Here is a 20,715-nt window from a genome sequence, read left to right on the forward strand (position 1 = left end):
TCACCCATTCAGCAATAGATAAACAAATACACTGTGGTGCTCTTTAACCTCTGAGCACACACCCAGAGCCGCTTCTGCTGCAGTGAGCCATCAGCACTCAGCAAAAGAAACACAAAAGAACAGGAAGCAGGATATCAAGTTAAAACCACGTCTGTCACATGTTTACTGCAAAAAACACATCCAAAGAGACATTTGAAGATGCTGCATGGAGAAATACCAAAGAAACTACAAATAAGGAAGAAAACAAAGACAAACCACAGAGGAAACAAGCATAAACCAAACAGTGAAATGGATGGTATCTGAATTACTCATTGCCAGCTCTAATCCTTTACACTCTGATATTTAACATCCTTATCGGGATACTTTTCTTTTAGCTCAGTGCTATGATAACCTCTGCTTTCGAGAAAAGTCTCCAGGAAATCCCTTAACTGCAATAAACACACAGTGGTGCGTATAGGGGAGGGGGTGATGGATGGCTGTGTGTAAGCAGTGCTGCCAGCTGCTGTGGTGTTAAACAACAGCAGAGCTCAGACTGCGTTCAGTGAATTATGACTTTTACACATTTAACAGAAACTGTCAGCTTCAAATCAAGCTGACATTTGGAGAGGAAAGAAAGGATCTGTGGTTTGATTCCAGAGGTAAAATTAACTTCTAATTACTAAATTGCAGTTTTATTAGGACTATTTGGGGTTTTGTGTCATGCAAGGGACTTCATGAATGAAAAACATTAAAAAGGCATGGCTGCTGGTTTCATCCATTTCTGATGAACCGTTGGACAAAAGTCAAACTGTTGTCAGGATCAGATGTCTTCACCATGGACACGTTTAATCTAATTAGCCTTAAGCTGTTGCCTCCTTAGCTCCACTGTGGATGTTTGATGTGAGGACAGAAGCAGAGAGAGGCATTGAAACCGCCTCTCCCAGGCCCTCTCCTGCCCCTCCTGTTTTAACACAACCTCTTACAAAAATGCCATTACCCTGCTGAAGTGATATGACTGCAGGGCATGAGAGATGAGCTGCCCTGATCCTTTGCCTCTCCACTCTGCCTTTCCATTCACTCGAGTGATGCTCGATTGACAAACAGCGGGACAATCATTGATTATTGATTAACCACTAAGACAAGAAGGAAGAAAATCTTTAACTGCTGAGGGTTTGTTGTGCACTGTTCTAAGCTGAAAAACAGGAGGCGGTCCCTCTTTGAGGGATGATGTTTGCCAAGAGGCATCTAAGACGTAGATAAAATCATCAAGGCAAACAGCCGAGCTCTTTCTAATTCAGTCAAATATACACATTGTCTGATTTGGCTATTTATTCTGTGTATTTCACAGTGAGTTATGTGGTGTAATTTCCTTTCCTACACCAAAATATACCAACATAACAATCTCTGGTGTAACATTTTGGCCTTTACCCTAAATCAAACAGAGTAAATACCTCAGCCTTATTCCCTAAAGGCTTGACAAAGCAGTTCCGACCATCTGCCCTTCCCAGCAATCTCACCTCTCACCTCTGACCTCCACAAATCCTGCATAGCACCCAACTATGGCAGAGTCCTGTGTGACCACCCCAAACTAGTCCTGTTGCTCAAACTGCCAGGAAAACTACCTAGAAACCACATTGCCCCAGCTGTGAGGCTTTCAAATACTGTTTTACAATAATAATAATAATTCGTCTTTTGTTCTATCAGTGACATCTTCTGGTTGTTTCTGTTACAACAAAATAAAACCGTACAGATGGTCCAGCTGCTTTTTTACAATATACAACAGCCAGAATTGACAGATAGCATGAATTGAAAGGTCATTGTCTTTTCTGTCTAATTTAATTGGATAAGCAGTTATAAAAGCTGTGGTTTTAATTCCCACCACACAAAAGGTCATTATGGCAGTTTACTGTTGCTTGTTTATTGTTTTTACTTGAAAAAGATTATTTCAATTATGTCAATTTGAATAATACTGCACCTCTAGCTTTCTAGAGATTTGCAGAAAAGCACGTTACACAGTTTAAATCAACAACATGCACTTTCCACGACTTTTCTAAGTAGAGTTAGGTTACCTTAAATCTACTCTTCTTATGAGCCTGATTCTTGTTAACTGGAGTGAACCACGTGCTGAGACTAAAATAAACCAATTCCAGCAGCACTATTGAAAAGCATCATCATTTAATTATGAAGAGTGGTGAGTCCTTTACTATGATCACTGGCCCTACTGAACATTGATACAGGCTCTGAAAGAAAAAAAAGGGCTGATAAGAAGAAGAAGAATGCAAGGCTGAAAAAACCCACAAAATCAATCACTAGCTGCATGGCAGATGTGGCGCTGCTCCATGCAGGCTGTCGGACAGTCAAGTGACCACTGGCCTGGCTAAACAAAGAGCTATTCCCATGAGCAGTGTGACCTCTCAAAGCTCCGAATGGGCAGTGGGGGAGCAGTGTTGGAAAGAGCATTCATCCCCCTTCTCCAATTCCTTATCTCTGCTGCAAAGTTTTCCAATCATTCAACAGCAACCCTGCACTCACAAACAGTGGCTTCATTGTCTTGAAACTCCCTAGCAGAGAACAGAGTTAATAAAGTCACTCTGTAAATACCCGTGTTCTGGTTTTGGCAACAGTTTTATCCTTTGTTGTGGTATGAAATAAAACATATGAGAGATAGATGCTCATGATCACTATGAAGGAAACTAATCAAGCCAGATGCGCACCCAGCATTATTGCAGGACAGATTTTAGGCCTACTCTGCGTCCCACTGCACCTCCATCTATTGAACAGTTAAAAGAAACCTTTGACCTTTGGGCCCGGTGTTCAGGGGAACCATGGTAACCTTTTGTAACCAGCAGAGGAGAAAAGCAAGAATCTTGGGTTTGAGTTGTCTCACTTAAGGGCATTTCCTTCACTCACATTGCAGTTCACACTGTGTAAGGTTTGCATTTGTCTTCAAAATGTGCCAAGCTGGTGCAAGTCAGATGCATTCCTTAGCAACTTAAAATAATGTCACAGTCCTGACCTTGCAGGCTGTGGACACACCAGCGAGGTAAAATAAACTTTGCAGCAGCTCCTTAGAATACCTCCTTTAAAGCATGAGCACAAACAAAGTGAAGACTACCCAGAGTAAGAATTCATGCCAAACTCTCTTAAACAGTGACAACTTCACTTGTGAAAATTTGTTTTCTTATAAACATGAAAAAAGTTCAACAAACCACTAACCCAGGATACTGTTATCATAATCTCTGTTATCTGACTTAACAGAGTTCCATGCATTTTCCTGCTATTTTTGCCAATTTCATCAACAAAAATTATTATTATTATTTCTTGTTGGACAGCAGGTGGGGATGGGAATCAAGATCAGTTTGTGTGCCAGAGGAGGAAGACAGCGACGCAGTCCAGACCATGAGGCATTCACTTCCTAACACACTGGCCTTAATTTTATTGTCTTAGTCTAGTCCTCAGATCTACCAAGTATAAACCTTACGAGCTGCAAGAACTGAGCCACAAATTTCAAAACACTGTAGTTTCTCTAATGGCCACTCAAGGCTTACTACAACATACATCAATCCCTACAGACATCCATGTTAAAATTTCCAAATTTACAGCATGTTTGCAGCTACATTTCATCCACCTGGATGGTAGAGGATGGTTAGGGGCGTGGCCACTTTGATTGAGAAGCCTCCATAAACAGGTACCTGTAGCCCATCAGTGTCTCCTAGGCCTCACAACTACTACCACTGGAGTCAATTAACTGTACATCTTCACTGTGTTTATTCCTACTGGAAAATTTTAAGTGAATATTCTGACAAACTGTTTCATTTCACTTCATCAGCTTTCACCAGGATGAGGATATCCTTTCACTAGCAGACAGTGCCCACATTACATCAGTATGGGAGCTACAAATACACCAGAGCTGTAAATGTTTATTAAAAATAAAATTGGAAATCTTCCTATTTTTATACAGTATTCACTTGTAGTGGTATATTTTTCTGAGGAGACAACTCAAGAGTCAGTCCCTGTACTGAAATCCCCATCAATCTGAGGTCTGTTGACAAAAGTCACACGATGAGGCTCAGGTGTCACATTCCTTTTCATCAAGACCAAATCCCTTCTCACCTTTGTGCTTCAGGATCCTGTGTTTAAAGTTACCTTCCATCACCACCATATTTCTCAAACAACAACGAACATCCATCCAGAGATGGAGCAACGTTTGAAAAAGCTACCAAGGAGCAGACCGTCTGCAAAAGCAGCATAAATCAGCTGAGGAACACATGAAAAGACTCCAAAATTCAGACATCAATGAGCAGACCCCCATGCAACAGGCACGTCATATGATAATTAATCAAAATGCAGATCTACTAATATTTAACTTTTACGACTAGTGCAATTAGCCTTGCTGTGGTGACCACTTCCAGCAGCTCTGTCCACTTTTGCCCACAAAGAATGCCTTCTTCTTTTGTGAGCCGGGAGTGGACAAAAAGAGAGTGAAAAGCTTTATACTCTTTCACCGGGGCAGTGAGGCAGAAGACAATTGGGTTAAGCCTACGATGCCTACTGACCTGCTAAGGCCTGCAATAAAGTTTGGTCATTTAGACACTCAGGGTAAAGCCGCAGTATTGGGAAAGCAGCAATTCACATTTGTGTGTGTGTGCGTGTGTGAACCACTTACAACAACCCCCACTGCTACCTCTGTGTCCTTCAACTGAGCATTTCTCAGGTATGTGAAAACTTTATGAGCTTCCAGATAGACCTTCCAGCAGGTCTAAGTGCTGTTTTAAAACAAACTAGTAAAGCTTACAGGCAGCCTTTATCACCTCTTAACTTAAAGCTATAAAGCAAACTAAACCACTCAATCAATTAATCAAGCCACACTTTTTAAACACCAGAAAATGTCTGAGTTATGACTGGGAGCTCTATCAGAAAGCACTGCCTGTGGTACCGCTCCAGAATAATTAATGTGAACACAATAACTGTTATGTAACACATGCTAATTGCAGTTTTTTGGCACGACCTGCTCTTAAAATCCCCTCCCCTACAGCACTGCAAAAAAAATAAAATAATTTTTTGTATGTATTTTTTGGTTACTAATTGATCAAAAGCAATAGAAGACGCACTCATGGCAGGTTAAAAATAAATAAATAAACACATTTTACAAAGTGGCACAGCAAGACAGCAAATTTCAGGGCCTGTGATTGGAAGAAGATATAAGGTGCCAAAAGACCAACTCTGTCTGAAGCCTCCCCTGCCTCCCCCTGAAAATACGAGGCCAACTCGCACAACGCAGGAGGAGAAAGCATTCAAAAAGAACAATTCCTCGAGCCATCAGGGTGCAATAACATGAAAGCCAGGGCCAGTGAATAGGGGTCATCTGCTCTTTCGCATTGGAGAGCCAGTATCCCACACTGCTCCTAACCTTTCAAATCTCCTGGTCCTTCATTAACACACCAATGGGCATTTTCCTCATTTCCCAGCAGCATCCCTTTTAAGCTCTAACTTTGAAGACTTTGTCCATCTTCTTGCTGCCACCAAAGCTGCCCAGACTAGACCAGACTGAGCATCAAATAAATATGCGTAATATGCAAATCATGCCAGATTACACAACTCATATCCCTGATACTCACTTGCGATTGTAAGGTGGGCTTTCTGGCTCAGGATTGCTCCATACTTGTTCTGAGCAAGGCACTGATAAAACCCCTCATCTGATTTGTCTCCTCTTCTGCTCTCCACCTCTGAAATAAAAAGGGAGGCGTTGGAGAGCAGGTACACCCGCTCATTCTCCGCGATTTGTACTCCGCTCTTGAGCCATTTGACGTTGATGGGCGCCTCTCCATGCGCCTGACAGTCCAAAATAGCTGCTTCTTTCCGCATGACGGTGACATCGAGAGGCTCCTTGATGAAAAACAACTCACTAAAGCACAACACACCTGCAGGCAGAGAGACCAGGAAGAGAGTTGTTATGATTTAAGGAATTTAACAGCATTTGTACACCAGTTAAAGAGTTTAAGACCAGCCCAATGTAAAAAAAATTAAAGACATTTAATATTTTCTAGCTGGGTCTCATCAGTGTCTGTGGAGCCAGTTTACAGCACCTACTAAGGGAAAAATCACATATAAAAGGCTTGTAGGCCTGCCAGCAGGAGGTCTACTGTCCAGTATGGTCATAACACTCAAGCTTGAGGTCTTCCTGCACCACCTACTTAAGGCTATAAAGCTGAAGATGAAACAGATTGTCCTATTAGACCAAGCCTGTAGTTTAAAGCATTAAAAGGACAACGTGCAACTATATTTACATCTTACAAGCTTATAAAATGTATAAGAATCTTTTCTCATATTACTCATGAACCAATTCTGTTATATGTATTGATTTTGCTTTGGTAGCTGGATCTGATCTTTGATTTCAGCTCAACCCCTGACTTACAGTTTCTACTAATACTCTGTGGTACCTTTAAAGTATATTCAGATGTTCTAACGCAGGGATGTTAAACTCATTTTACATTGGGGGAACTTCCTCTTTATCAGTTTTTCCACATGACAAAGAAATACTGCTTTGGGCTTAAACTGTAAGAAATAAATATGTAAATTTACAGAAAAAAAACTCTGTTTGGTCACTGTGAAGAGCTGTAACTATACTGTAATTATAAAATGGATATTTCTTGTTTATTGACAGAATGTCATCTTTTTGTTTTTTAACAGTCAACCTAGTGCAAAAATGATGGCTTTTTATAGTAGTTACTTAAAAAAATTAAACTTTCTGTCATTTAATTGTTAATTTGTTACTTATTTTGTTTTGCGTAGTATCAACGACCATGGAGGAGGTCTGTGTTAGTAATAAAAGGTGTAGCCACATATGAAAATACAATTAAAAGTCGAAAAATGATGGCTTCCTTCACATTTTCGAAGTTATCTAATAGGCCAACCTGGAGTCTTTAGCTGTACGATTCTGGCGCCCGGGCCCCATGTTTGACACCCCTGATAATACAGTTTTTATATCTACCTGTAAATGGATTACAATTAACCAGGTGAACATTTGAAGTTAAGACTGACTGTTGAATGAACCAATATAGGACATATTGCCTTTAATACTCATGTTTTATGGCTTTTAAAATAAAACTTTTTACCAAATATGTTTAAAAACTGCCTCCGTGTCTTCGGTTTATTTTAGACAGCTAGCTAAAAGTTAAAACCGTTAAACTGAATCTGCGTGCTTCCGTTAAAGTCCGCAGACTAACACACACGTCCGCACGGGACGGTCAGTGATGTCCATACAGGACGCCGCTCACTCACAGGTTAAAATGAGTAAAAGTGGTCCTGCTTCTTACCTGTGATTGGAAGAAAAACGACAAACAGCAGACGCTGGTATAAACTCCTTTTAAATCGCGCCATTTACGTGAATTGTCCGCGCATGCTAGCTGCTCTCTGTCCTTGCTGTTTCCTCCACATGAGCTGCTCTGCTACTGACGAGGAGGACTCCCTACTCAGAGGTGCAGGAGGACAGCTTCCCTCGTCCGGCCGAGGGTGGACGGTAACACCAATTAATCACGTCCATAGTACAGCGTGCGGTGCGGCGCCAACTAGCTGCAAGTCACGGACACTACACCCGGGAAAACATTGCTGAATCATAACATTCTTGAGTGGTTTTGTTTTTTGTTTTTGTTTTTTGTTTTTTGTTTTTTGTTGTTGTTGTTTTTGGGGTGGGGGGGGGGGGGTTCCTTTATACAAAATAAACAAGTCACAGATATATTTATGAAACGAATAGAAAAAAAGTAATCACTTTTCTGTAGTTGAATTAGAGCAGGGGTGTCAAACATAAGACCCATGGGCCAGAATTAGCCACCCAAAGACTCAAGTTTGATCCTCTGGATGGCTGTGCGAAATGAGAGCGGGTGCAAAAATTTGAGACTTTTAAATGTGGTTTTGTATGTTTATCCTACTGATAAAAACGTCCCCCATGACCAGTCATACTACACCAAAGTAAATAAGTAATTGATAAACAATTAAATGAAATAAATAAAAGACACTTCCTGTTTTTTCTCTATCTACTATAGAAATTTAACTGTGTAATTTTAAAACTGTGTATATACTGTATAGTCTTTTTATTTATAATCTCACTATTATTGCCTGTTTATGGCCTGTCCTTATCTTCAACGTCATGCTGCTCTGTTGTATTTTAATTGCCCCTTGTGGATAAATAAAGTCTTTCTGATTCTGATTCTGATTCGTGATTTTTGCAGTGAGTTCACAGCAAAAAGCAAATGAAAAAACAAAAATGAAAAATTCAATTAAAGAAGAACAAATTTTCAGTTTTATTATTGTGGGACAGTCTGTGCAATGTGCTACCAGAACATTTTCAGTAAATTTAGTTATTTCTTATCATTTAGGGCTTAAGCAGTATCTGTTTGACCGTGTAGAAAAACCAAGCTCTACTGTTAAAATTGTACTTTATATATTGAAATATCTCAGAGATTAAATGTGTGATTAAACTTTATTAGAAAGTTTCACTGGTCCTGTTCACATAAAATCAAAGTGAGCTTAATGTGGTTCACAATGTAAAATTAATATGATATCCCTGAGTTATGGTGTTTGCCAACTTTAACGAGCTGTTGCACCTGAGTGATCAAAAGGACTCATGGTCAAAACATGAGCGCTGCCAGCTAAAAACAATGGAAGGGATCCAACACAGAGTGTGGCAAAAGATGTGGTTCCCGGTCAGCTGTGTCTCAGGCAAGCCCAAATAAAATGGGACTTTTGTAATAGGAAAACATACAGGCAGACCATGAAAGTTGCCATGAAAATGGACAGAAAAGAATATAAAAAAGGTTTTAAAAATAACACAAAAACACTAACATAGGGTTCAGAGTCACCTGACTCTGTATTTCTAATATTAAAAGTAGAGAGGCAGGCTGTCTGTCTCCCAAATCCAAACTGGGAGCTGGTTTGACAGGAGAGGGACTGAAAGCTAAAGTCACTGTCTCCCGTTCTACTTTTAGAAAATCTGGAAGCCCCAGTAAAGCCCGCAAACTGAGACCAATGTGCTCTACTGGGATAATATAATTCTGTGAGGTCAAAGTTCAGTTCTTGAAGGAAAAACAAAAAACATGCTTTTGCATGTGGCAGATTTTCAAAAACAAAGCATGATGACAGGTAAAGTTTTCTGCTGTAATGTCCTTATCGTGATGTGTAAATATCTGTATTCAAACAGATGCCTGTTAGAAACAGAGAAATGTTTTAGTGCAGTGATGATGGCAGATAGAAACTTAGCTGACTTTGTGTCTGAAGCTAGGATTATCTGTTTAACGCTTCTATGGCACCGTAATGTAAATGATAAGGTACAACTACTTAAAAAAATAAATAAAAAAGCATTAAATAACTTTTTATTATCTGACTAGTCTCCTCCGTACACACAACATCAACCATTTGCAGCATTATAGTTTAGAGAGAGATCAGCTGGTGACCATAAATAGTGTTTAATGTGTTTTATAGATTATTTAGTAAAACACCGTAACATGATAACTGAGAAGCCTTCATCTGCTGTGGAAAGCTGTCAGTGGAGGTGCAGAAGCTCCAGGACGAATGAGTACACATAACTAAAATACTGACGTCTTATTTGATAAGTTTTCAAAGTCAGTAATTAATCTTCAAGCTGATTTTGCACGTATTGTTGCTCTGCTCTAATAAAAGTTGAATTGTCTTCTTTGGCCCATTAATACTGCACGATTTGTATCAATAACGTCATGGGCAGATGATTCGCAGTCATTTTCTGTGTAGTATCAGCCCAGCACCCATGATACTGCCTAGCAGAGCAACACCAACATCACTCGCTCCACCCTTATCAACAACCTCCAGTCATATTGATGGGAACAGATCCCTCAGTATCAGAGGCCAGACTTTTCAGACTGAAAAAATAATGTTAATGGAAATGAGTTTGTCCTTTAAACCTGAGCTCTGCAAGTATGACAAAGCACTGATAGGAGCAGGACAGCTGCTGTGTCAATGTCCATATTGATCCGATGTCCATCACTTATTGTGGGGAGATATCAAACCCCCCACCTCCACATGCTCCTTCCCTTCCTCCCTTTATGAATCTCTATAAAGCAGCAGGGCCACAGGCCAGCTGTGATCTGAAAACTGAAAAGGAAGAAGGGGAAAAAAGAAAACAGAACTCCTCTGTAACTAGTTGGGTTTATCAGTACATGAAGATTTTTTTTATTGAGAAGGAGACACTGACTACAGTAAGAGACCAAGAAATAACCGATCTGTGGGTCTCTCTGCCTTCAGTCTTGTATTTAATAACTTAAAACATGCTCTCTTGGGTTGAGATCAGGTGACTAATTCGGCCTTTGAAGAATATCCCATATCTTTGCCTCCTTTCTTTGCTCATTTCCTTCTAGGCAGAGAGTATGGCCCTGCACACCTCACAAGTCCTGGTACTTCTGTCACCAGTCACATAATGTATAAACCCCAGTGACCCAGTTCAACTGTCAGCCATGCCATAACATGAACATGAGCTGTTCCTTTGCTTCTCCATACTTTTTTCTTCCCTTTATTCTGGTGTAATGTTTAACCTTTAATCATTTATCCTGCTTTCATTGGTCCAAAGAATTTGGAAAAAAAGGGCAAAGAACCCTTTTTCTAGCAAAGTCTAACCTGGCCTTCTTGTCCTTGGGTTCATCCAGGGGTTTGCACCTTGCTGCAAACCCTCTGAATTCACATTCATACATTTTTATTGTTGATTAAAGACTTTTTATACATCAAACTCCTTGTTTTGTTCTTCACTCCTTTAGATGTTGTGAATTTAGCATCTTGTCAGCATCTGTTTGCAATAATTGCAAGAGTTAATGCAATACTTAAGTTCATTCCCTTTAAATAAAGCTGAAAGTTTGCAATTCAATCACATACTGATTGGTGGATTGATTTGAAATCCACTGTGGTGCACAGAGGCAAAACCACAAAAAAACCCCAAACCAACCCTACTATCATATTTCTGAACAAGATTTGATCCATATTGATCCATATCAGTTGTTCAGTGATATCCACCCAAAACTGCTTAACAAGAGGACCACAGCATTCTCCACAACCACAGCAACACAATTTTAACGATGCATGATCAAGTTTCTTCAGCGTACAGGGTTTGGCATAGCTCCTGTGTAATATTTATAATTGCAGTATTGTGTATGTGACACAATTAGATGTTTTTGTTCCATATATTTTCATAGAAAGGTTATTACAGGTTGTTACTCTAAGTTTACATACACATACATGACTAGTGAGGTTTCCCCTTGCTGTACTTGTACCATAATCCAATAACTGGCCACATCCTCAGTTTAAGTGGCGGGCACGTCTCTTACATAACATGGGAAAGTGAGGGTCTGACCTCATTCATGGTCAGTGAGGATCAATAAAGAATTTAGTTTCAGCACCTGCCAATATGCTGCAGTTTGGTGGGTGGAGTGATGTTTAAGCTCTGCGGCCAGATCAATGAAGTAAAAGTCATTACTGGGTTATGAATGTTGGTAAGGGTGTGGGTGAAGGGGAGCCAGCTTTCCCCAAAACCTACCATCATTGGCTGAGGGCGTTATCCTGCTGCTACCACCCATGCCCATCCCCACTGACCCCTGAAGTGTCCAAAAGGCCGGCCTGAATCGTGTGTAACCTTTCCACTGACCTCCGTGGAGGGTGAGGCCTTTCTTTTTTTTACTGCCCTGATGGGGGGTTGTGGAGAAATTAGGACTTTGGCTCTTCAGCTGAATCACACAAAAGGGTCCAGCAAGAGAGATGTAGATGAGTCCTCTCCACACGCTACTCTTGTTCACCAGAAACAGTTCACATGAATTGAGCCCTCCCCCCAACAATAATAGGGCTGTTATACAGTGAAATGTAGCTTAAAATGAATCACAGCTGGAAATGAAGAAGCAGAACTCAAAGAGAGAGAGAAAAGAACAACAGCCGGTGTGATCTGAAACAACACCAATTTGTTCATAAATGTAGTTTTTCATATTTTATAACATAACCTCAGAAGAAAACTGATGAATTAAACACTTCATATGCACTTAAAAGCTCACTGAGCTCTCTATGCTTAAAGCAGATTTAAGATGTTAAAAGTATCTCTTACAAAAGTCTGGGTTAAAAATGAGTCCAGACTTGCAGGTATACCACTGACTAACTACAATTTGTGTTCACTTTAAAGTATGGATGTTACTGCTCTCTTGTTTCCTATTATAGGACACAAATTTAAACAGTACCATGTGATTTTGCCGACATGCTTTGGTTGTATCCACATGTGCAGACATCTGACTGCTTTTTTCAACTGTCAGTGTTTTTCTGCACTTGTCCCTTACAATTAATCTGTTAAATAAAATAATATTAATAAAAACATAGCAGTTTGGTGATGCCCCAACTGCTATGTTCAGGAAATCTGATTGTGTTTCATCTCCCCCTGCTGGAACAAGTCAGTACTACAACCACAGGCATGTAAGAAGAACATGCTGGATCACAGGGTTAGATCAGATTTAGACAAGCGAGTTTTATTTCCACACAATAGTCAAGTTACTTTTATTTACAGAGCACATTTAACCCAGCATGCTCTCCAGTTAAAGACCCAAGTACTAAACAGTAAAACTCACACATTCAAGTGACATGATAAAAATAAAAAAAAAGCAAAGCAAAAATTACTCTATTAGTGAAAAACACAATAAGTGCCAAAGCTGCTGAAGTTTAATCTGAGGATCAGAATGTGGAAGAAAGGTAATTTAAGAGACTTTAAATGTAGCACGGTTCTCAGGGGAAGACGTGCAGTATAGGGCCCTGGGTGGTTTCAAGCCCAGGCTATTCCATTTCACACATGTTACATATTGCCTTAGTTATCATCATAGTTAGATTCTTTCCTTCAGTTTGCCAACCAATCTGCACTGTAAATATGACACACGAATCCCCTGCTGTGAAGAAAAGCCAATAAAGAGGCTGGACTGTCATTCTGTTGTAAGGCCTGTAGTTAACATTAATCAGTAACTTCCAATTTAGACATATTTACACTGCTACAAAGAACCACTTGTATGTAATCTCTTCATCTCTGAAATAAATCAATCATATTGATAACAGTGAATGTGAGACAGGAATTTTCCATGACTTATTGAAAGCATTTAATCACTATGTGTTTATACACCACTCTGCATTTAATCATTAGTTACTATTAAGCTCTGGCTCTCTCCCACAGCATGTCTTTGTCCTGTCTTCCTTCCCTCACCCAATCAGTTGGGGCAGACAGCTGCCCCTGTCTGAGCCTGGTTCTTCTGGAGGTTTCTTCCTGTTAAAAGGGATTTTTTCCTTCCCACTGTCGCCAAAGTACTTACTCAAAAGGGGGGTCATATGACTTTTGGGGGTCTTCTCTGTTTTCTTTGTATTATTATAAGGTCTTTACCTTACAATATAAAGCACCTGTTGTTGTGATATGGCACTATATGAATTAAATTGAACTGAATTTATACTCTAGACTTCTTTTAGGCAGCCTAGAACATGGTGTCAGGGGATAGCACTTAGTAGCTGTCAAATGTGGGGCCCCACAGGGATCAATGTTAGGACCACTTACCTTCCTTCCACTTCTCTAGCATTTTCTTCCATGTGAAGCCTCACTTATTTTGTACCAATCACTGTTTGAGCCTCACTTAAATGATTATAATGCTTTACAAAAGGAAATTCCTCTTGTATGAGCCATGCCAAGGTCTAAGTTAGATGCTCCCTCTGATCCTCTTTTTCATGGTTACAAACTTTTGAAGCTAACTGAACTAAGCTGACTTCTTTCAAAATGCTTGTGTTATGCATAATGTAGCATTGGACTTAACAAAAGACTTTGTGAGCCTATTGTAAATATATCAATCCTCTAACATGTATAACATGAGGGGAAAACAACTTTCAAAGGGTAATAAACTTGGATACTTAAGTTTGCATTTAGTGTGACCTGGCCACCTTTGTGGACCTGTAGAGATGGAGGTCCACAAATTTGGTACTCTTAAAAAAAAAAAAAAAAAAAAATAGTTGCTACTAAAACTTGTCTGATTTTGAATCCTGTATAGCAAGAATCTTTCAAAACTTAACAGCTCCCTATCAGGAGGACAGCAAAATAAAGTAATAATAAAAAGGAAGAAGAAGAGACTGGATAAGTGTTTTTACATGTCTTTATTTTTCCAATACATTTATATTCTGTGTTATAGGCCATCACATTGGGATTTAACAGCTACAGTTTGTTCTGCCCTTTAAAATGTTTTACATACGCCATCGATGATTTAATGCACTTACAGGTGTTACAATAACAAAGTTTGATATATCTGAAATGAAGAACGTATTAATTAGTCTTCAGTAGGCAACAGGATGTCTATTCATTTCATAGACCAGCGAATTCGATGACACATGACAAATAAAAGGCATTGGTATTTAAATACCATTGAAAGGAGAGAATGTGCTTTTCTCAGCAAAAAATGCTCTCAGCAATGCTCACATGTAAACATCTGAAGAGATGTGCGCTTAAAGCATCGGATCATGATTTTAAAGAGAGATTTATGCAGGCGACAGATTGGCAAAGATTTCAGAAGTAAGACTCATCAATATTAACAAAGTGCTTCACTTTATAAAAGAATAGGTATATAAAACTGTCGTCAGAGACAAAAACCAGCCCACAATTTTCTTTCCTTTCATCACCGACTTGTAAACACGGCAGTTATGTAAACACGTGTCTTACCGTTCAGAAAAAGTTCAAAGTACGGCTTAAGCACAGTTACTTTCTCACAAAGTAACTGCATACAAAAGGTACTACGAGTAATTAAATTTGAAAAGAACAATCTGTACACATTTTAACAACCAACAATATATATATATGTTTTTGTAAATTGCACTCTTAAAAATAGAGCACTTTGCTGCAATTAGACACCCTTGATGAGTAGAAGACAATAAAATGTCATTCACTGACAAAAATCAAAGCATAAAATCTAACACGCCGTATTAAAACTGTATAAGTTCACTAACGTTTATGCAAAGCTAAGGAGCTCTAACGTGAATGTACATTTATTTATTCTTCTGCTTTATAAACAGTCAGTGTTGAACTTGAGCGCGAGGAGCTATCGAACGAACAAGAACAGATACTGACTGTAGAGATGCATCGAGACCTGTTCGACAACACCGAGCAACTCCCGAGTGGCAGTTTAAACAAATGCAGTCACATTTGCATAGTACATCAGCACAGTCCAACACTGCAGACAGTCACTTCTCCAAATCTGCACACAGACAAGAGCGTATTTAGTCTGTTACTGGTCCTGGTTTTTACACATCACGACCACAATGATTTACCAAACTGACTGACGGCAGTCGCTCACATTCCTACGTAACCTGCACATTTTCTGCTAGAAATGCTTCTAAGATCTATACATATATATATTTGGGACACTGCATCAGTGCTTCAAAAAAAAAAAAAAAAAAAAAAAAAACTGGAATGGAAAAAAAGTAAAATAAATAAATGAAAAGAAACTAAATGAAAAAAAAAGTTTAATCTTTTTTGTTGTTTAAGGACATTTTAAACTGCTGAACAGAAACATCCAATTAGTGTTTAACAGCAATGAAGACAAATTAAGTGGCGAGCATGGCTTTTTTTTTTAAGCATTAAATTCTTGCCTTTGCCAGAGTGCAATAGTTTTTACACCAAGCATGAAGGACCTGCACGTAATAAAGTGACAACATAAGACCCAAAATGAGCTTAACACGACTGTATAAACAAGCACGCACAAAGAAAGAATGCGCAGTGAGTTTTGTGTGCACCTCAGGCGTAATTCAGACTATTCATTCACATGTTTTTATAGAGAAAATTGGGCCTGATGAAGTGGAAATGACTTACTAACATTAAACACCTACTACTATTATTAATAACTAAGGCAGTGTGTAACGTACAAACAGATGAGCTTTCTTGTTTCTAGAACTCGGCCGGGATTTTTTTTCCCTCTGAACTTTCACCTTTCTTCTGATGCAGATTTTCTTGCAGCTTTTGATTCCACAAATGGGTCCATCACATAAAACATTTCCTTATCCCTGCTCTTCCCCTGCCATCTCTGTTCAGTTCCTCAGTTTCACATTTGGTACAACTACCCTCTTTTAATGGCCAAATTAAATAACCTGAGGTGCAAACAGTGGTTTCATTAACAACCCCCCCCCCAAAAAACCCCAAAACAAAAAAAAGAGTGGTTACATCCATTCATGTCTAAAGATGCAGTGGAAAGACTTGTTTATGTATTTACAGTTTCAAACACTGATGTTATTAAGAGAGGACAATCTGACTGAAAGGATGTGTGTACACATCTGTCTTTATGCATCTGGCTGGGCAAAAAGTGAGTAAAACTATATCAAACGTCCATTTTTAAAAGGTAGGTTTTTATCATAAACTGTACAGCTGTTATTCACATTCAGATACTCTTATCGCTTCACAGAATCAAGTTATTTAAATATATGAGCATTTTCGCAGAACAAATAAGAGTGAATACAGCTTTGAGCGACTTGCATCAGAGAATTAAATACTAGGATAACCTGATTTGTAAACTTTACAACACGCAGGGTGACGTAAAAACACCTCCATCACTCCAGATTTCATGTCTTTTCTTCAGCTGGGCCCCGACAGAGGACTCATGTGAGTCTTGTTGCTCTCAATCTTCACAGCCAGCAGGTTGTATCAGACCTGAGTCTGATACACAGCTTTTTTGTTGTTGTTGTTGTTTTTTTTTCCCCAGGGGCATCACGCAGCTTTGCTTTACTCCAATGACAGCAATGTCAGTTCAGCTCATTTCCCACGTATGCACTAATCCACCCCGTCGAAGCCTTGTGCATTCTCTATAGCGATGTTAAGCTTCTCCCTCAGTTCCTCAAAGGACTCGTACGGAGGAAGGTCCAGCCGATTAAAGCTTTAAGAAGCAAAAGAACAGACAAGAAGAAATTCACAGTTAAAATTTAAGCAGTGGCAAAAAGGGAACACGCAGGAGCGTAAACACTGTGATGTGCCGGTGAAACTAAGAATGACAGTAATGCGCCACTAGTTGGCTTCCACAAGTCTGCACTATGAGATACAGTAGGCAGTTTGAAAGCAGCACAAAACATGGATGAAGTTTCTGGTCTGGGAAGTGAAGCCAGTGCTTAAACCTGCATTCTTTCTAAGACTCGTCTGACTGCATGAAGATTTCTGGTTGTGCAGAAGTTTATGAAAAAACTGCCTTCAGCTCTCTTGCTCTGTGACTTTTAGCACTTTCCTGATGACTTTGCAGCCTTAATCAATAGTTTCTGGTCACACTGAATAGAACATGAAGTTATAAAATGTGGTCATTATTAGAGTAGGAAAGGACAATTATCCAGGGTACACTGCTCTTCAGAAACACGGGTACAATCTCACTGCTCACACATGTGCACACACATCTCCGCAGACAGTCATCTACATGTTGTAGCTCTGTATTGTCACCAGGAGGCGTTGTTCCAAATGTGTGGACAAACAGGTCTATGGGCTACACCTTAGAGTGTCATGTCTGACTTCAACACAAGCTTGCTTATAAGAGCACCTCACTAAACAGCCACATTACAGTGGGTACATAGATGATTGATACCAGTCTCTTTTCAACAAGCTGCTCAATTTCAACACAAAACATGGTCAAAGCAAAGTGACGCTAATGCTTTAAACTGGCACTCTTTCTAAAGACCAGTAGGGCGATGAGACTCTGGCTGCAAAGAGAAGCCAGAAAATAAATCTATGAGAAAGGATTTATTTATTATTATTATTTATAAATAAATAAATGGATAAAATGCCATTTTCTATAAATGTTCTGTACGGCACAGTGTTTATTGAAAACACATCAGATCTCAGTGGGGGGGAAAAACCCAAATAATGTTGATATCTATACTTATATGGACTAGGTAATGTGTTAGGAACACCAACTATTAGAATATGTGCTGTTACAACTCCGGGCCTTCGTGCAGGATTTGTGTTGAATGAGTTTCCTGGGTAGAGTGGCATGAGAAAATCTGAGTAAATCCAGTCTTTTTGGGTTTGTGGATCCCTGCTGTTTGTGTGATTTTCCATGTGTCTTTCCAATTTTACAGGGGGGATTGATGGGCCGGTGATTGGTGAAGGTGTTTCTCTGGAGTATGATTAATTGTTTTAGGGATTCCCACCTATCACGTAATTCTTGTAAGGTAACAGTAAAAATATAACAAAGCTGAAATGGCTCAACTCAACTGTGCTAATACTACAAGCTTCACTGCTAGATCCAACGCAAGAAGAGCAGAGGAAGAAACAAATGTGCTTTTATCCTTTTTAAAAGTTGGCAAAAACCTTCAATAAAATCTAAAATGATCCTTTTGCCACAACTGTGTCCAATATAAAGGGAGAAAAAAAGAAGAAGAAGGGAAAAAAAGAAAAAGAAAAGCAAAGCACAGTGAAATGCTTACCATGTGTGGGCTCTGGGAAGTTTTTCACGTGTTCCCCAAAGCTCGATGGTGAAGAGCTGCGGTCCATTAGAGCCTGGTACATAAAACCATTAAACATCAGATGACAACAACAACAAACATGAGTTCAAGTGGAATTAATTTGCAAGAAACAAAGAAATCAACCCAAGGGGAAATAGTTAAAAAAAAAACCCGTTCATTTAGAGAGGGAATAATTCTAATCTCACCATAGAGTTCAGCAAAGCCATTCATCGGGACCCTGGATGTCCCCGTCACAAACTGTAAGAGCCGGATTCGCTTTTCTGCATCCATCAGCAGCACCGCCTGTAATAAAACAAAACAAAAAGCATGAAAAAATACATATCACTGAAGCTTTTCTGCACAGACGTCCCTGCCCCAGCTGCAGATTATTAGCCACAGGTATGGAAACTTGTCTCACCTTCCAAAACCACAGGATAACCACGTGGTTGGAGCAGTAGCCGTTCTTATACTTTGTGTTCGCTCTCCAGTCGTTCACGTCCACATCTCCAAGACCACACATGAGCAGCTGAGGAGGAAAACAAAGCAGATACACTGAACATTTTCCATCTCTGAGAAACTGAAACAGTTTTGGGGTTTTTTTGCTAGTTAGATCAGCTAAAAACTCACCTCGAGCTCATTCTCATCAAAGATCTTGATCAGATCTTGCGGTACCAACTCAAAGAAGCCCTAAAACACAAAGTATACCAGACTTTTATTCCTTTGTGTGTCTTTAATACCCGTACCGTGTTTAGCAAGTTTAAAAAACAAAACCACTGTTTACCTCCTTGAAGGCAGTCATCTGCTTCTGTATTCTGTTCACAAACCTCCACTGAATCACCAGGCTGTTAATCACAAAACAGCATGTCAGCATCAAACTGCATTTACACACACACTGAGAAAAAACAAAACAAAGAAAGCATTTTCTTACTGGATGTATTCATCCTTGTTTTCATTGGTGACAACAATCTCTGAGCCATCGGGTTTCAGGTCATGCTGGTGAGTCTGAACAGGTGGTGGTGTAAGAAATGAAGCATCAGTCAGAGAGACACAAAGCCGTGTCACAACTTAAATGTTGGGACAAAAAACAAGGACGTTCAGCAGACCTGTCCAAACAGCTCTTCATCAATAGTGAACCTCATGTCCAAGTCCGTTGGGTCGTTCTCCAAAATCCACTTCAGGGAGTTGAAATATTCACCGTCCTGAAAAGAAAAGAAAAAAAAAGACATTTAATTGAAAATGATCTACATCTCATCCAAGATCCCAAATCACACCAATGCAATAATTACTACAGTCATACTCACAACAGACTCCATGTCCTGGAGGGTGATTGGCTTCCCCAGCATCATCTTGTAGAAGGGCCGAATGAAGAAAGCTGTGAAGTAAACAAATATGCAAACACTTACAAAGATATTTACTGGTGACGTTTTTAAAAAGGTGCAACAAGAGCAGCTCCCATCAAACCAAACATGCCTCCCTCTTCCATTTACATTTCCAAACACACGTGGTAACTATAGTCAGCTGATTGTAAGTGTGTTTTCCTGCTCCTCTTCCTCTTGTTACTTTTACTCTTTCTGTTACGCATACTGTTAGTGAGAGTTAATGTGGGTGAAACAGAGCACAGGAGAGCAGTGAGGACAGACTCTACCACAGAGCTGAAATTAAAATCAAGTATGTATATGTTACAAACAGCTTTTTTCTTTTATTCTTTGGTTTTTGGCAAAGCTGACCACTCTGGAGTGCACTGTGTCATCCGTTTCGAGTGTCCCCTCTGTTGGCTTTCTCAAATTATAAAAAAACTTGTGGCACCAGTGTGACCACTCAACCTGAAGATGAACCTACGGTAAAAAATCCTGGTGAAAATCCTTGGTGATTTTCAGAAAAGTTGACACGTGACCTTGAAGATCTGAGAAACCTCGACATCGTGGTCACTGAGATTTGAACTCGTCTGAGATTTTAGTAGATGTCCCTATCTGACGAATCTCAAGTTATCTAGAGAACAAGGTGACATGGGATTTTCAAGGCCACGGGTGTCCACGCCAACCACCTGTCCAGTATGGTGACGACAATACCCCATCAGCCTTTTACAGCTGGAGGTAAAAACAACTTGAGAAAGCCAGCAGCCTCAAATGGAGGGACTGCTATCCAGAACCATGCACAAACACCCAGAAAAGTTACCAAAATGCAAACAATAAAGCGCAGACAACAACACACAAAGAAAGACAGTGAGGTAAATTTTTCACAAAAATACTTCCTGCTGCTACA

General features: G+C 39.6%; 2 protein-coding genes across 3 annotated transcripts in view; both read right to left on the minus strand.

Annotated features, from left to right (window-relative positions):
- Positions 1-7,560, minus strand: part of prtga (protogenin homolog a (Gallus gallus)) — a 28,440-nt gene extending 20,880 nt beyond the window's left edge. Inside the window, exons 1-2 of the mRNA XM_006780076.2 lie at positions 7,296-7,560; positions 5,598-5,900 (exon numbers count right to left, since the gene is read on the minus strand). Of these exons, the coding sequence (XP_006780139.2) occupies positions 5,598-5,900; positions 7,296-7,359 (367 nt within the window). The 5' untranslated portion in view covers positions 7,360-7,560. The remainder of the gene's footprint in view (positions 1-5,597; positions 5,901-7,295) is intronic.
- A 6,570-nt stretch (positions 7,561-14,130) lies between these two features.
- The window catches only part of nedd4a (NEDD4 E3 ubiquitin protein ligase a), a 39,362-nt gene continuing 32,777 nt past the window's right edge, over positions 14,131-20,715 (minus strand). For both annotated transcript variants that reach the window (XM_006780078.3, XM_006780077.3), the window contains 9 exons: positions 19,755-19,825; positions 19,557-19,652; positions 19,382-19,455; positions 19,235-19,295; positions 19,081-19,140; positions 18,872-18,979; positions 18,660-18,756; positions 18,436-18,508; positions 14,131-16,904 (listed from right to left, as the gene is read on the minus strand). In XM_006780078.3, the coding sequence (XP_006780141.2) occupies positions 16,802-16,904; positions 18,436-18,508; positions 18,660-18,756; positions 18,872-18,979; positions 19,081-19,140; positions 19,235-19,295; positions 19,382-19,455; positions 19,557-19,652; positions 19,755-19,825 (743 nt within the window). In that variant the 3' untranslated portion in view covers positions 14,131-16,801. The remainder of the gene's footprint in view (positions 16,905-18,435; positions 18,509-18,659; positions 18,757-18,871; positions 18,980-19,080; positions 19,141-19,234; positions 19,296-19,381; positions 19,456-19,556; positions 19,653-19,754; positions 19,826-20,715) is intronic.

Source organism: Neolamprologus brichardi, chromosome 1 (assembly GCF_056152115.1).
Source record: "Neolamprologus brichardi isolate AB-2024 chromosome 1, ASM5615211v1, whole genome shotgun sequence".
Lineage (NCBI taxonomy): Eukaryota > Metazoa > Chordata > Actinopteri > Cichliformes > Cichlidae > Neolamprologus > Neolamprologus brichardi.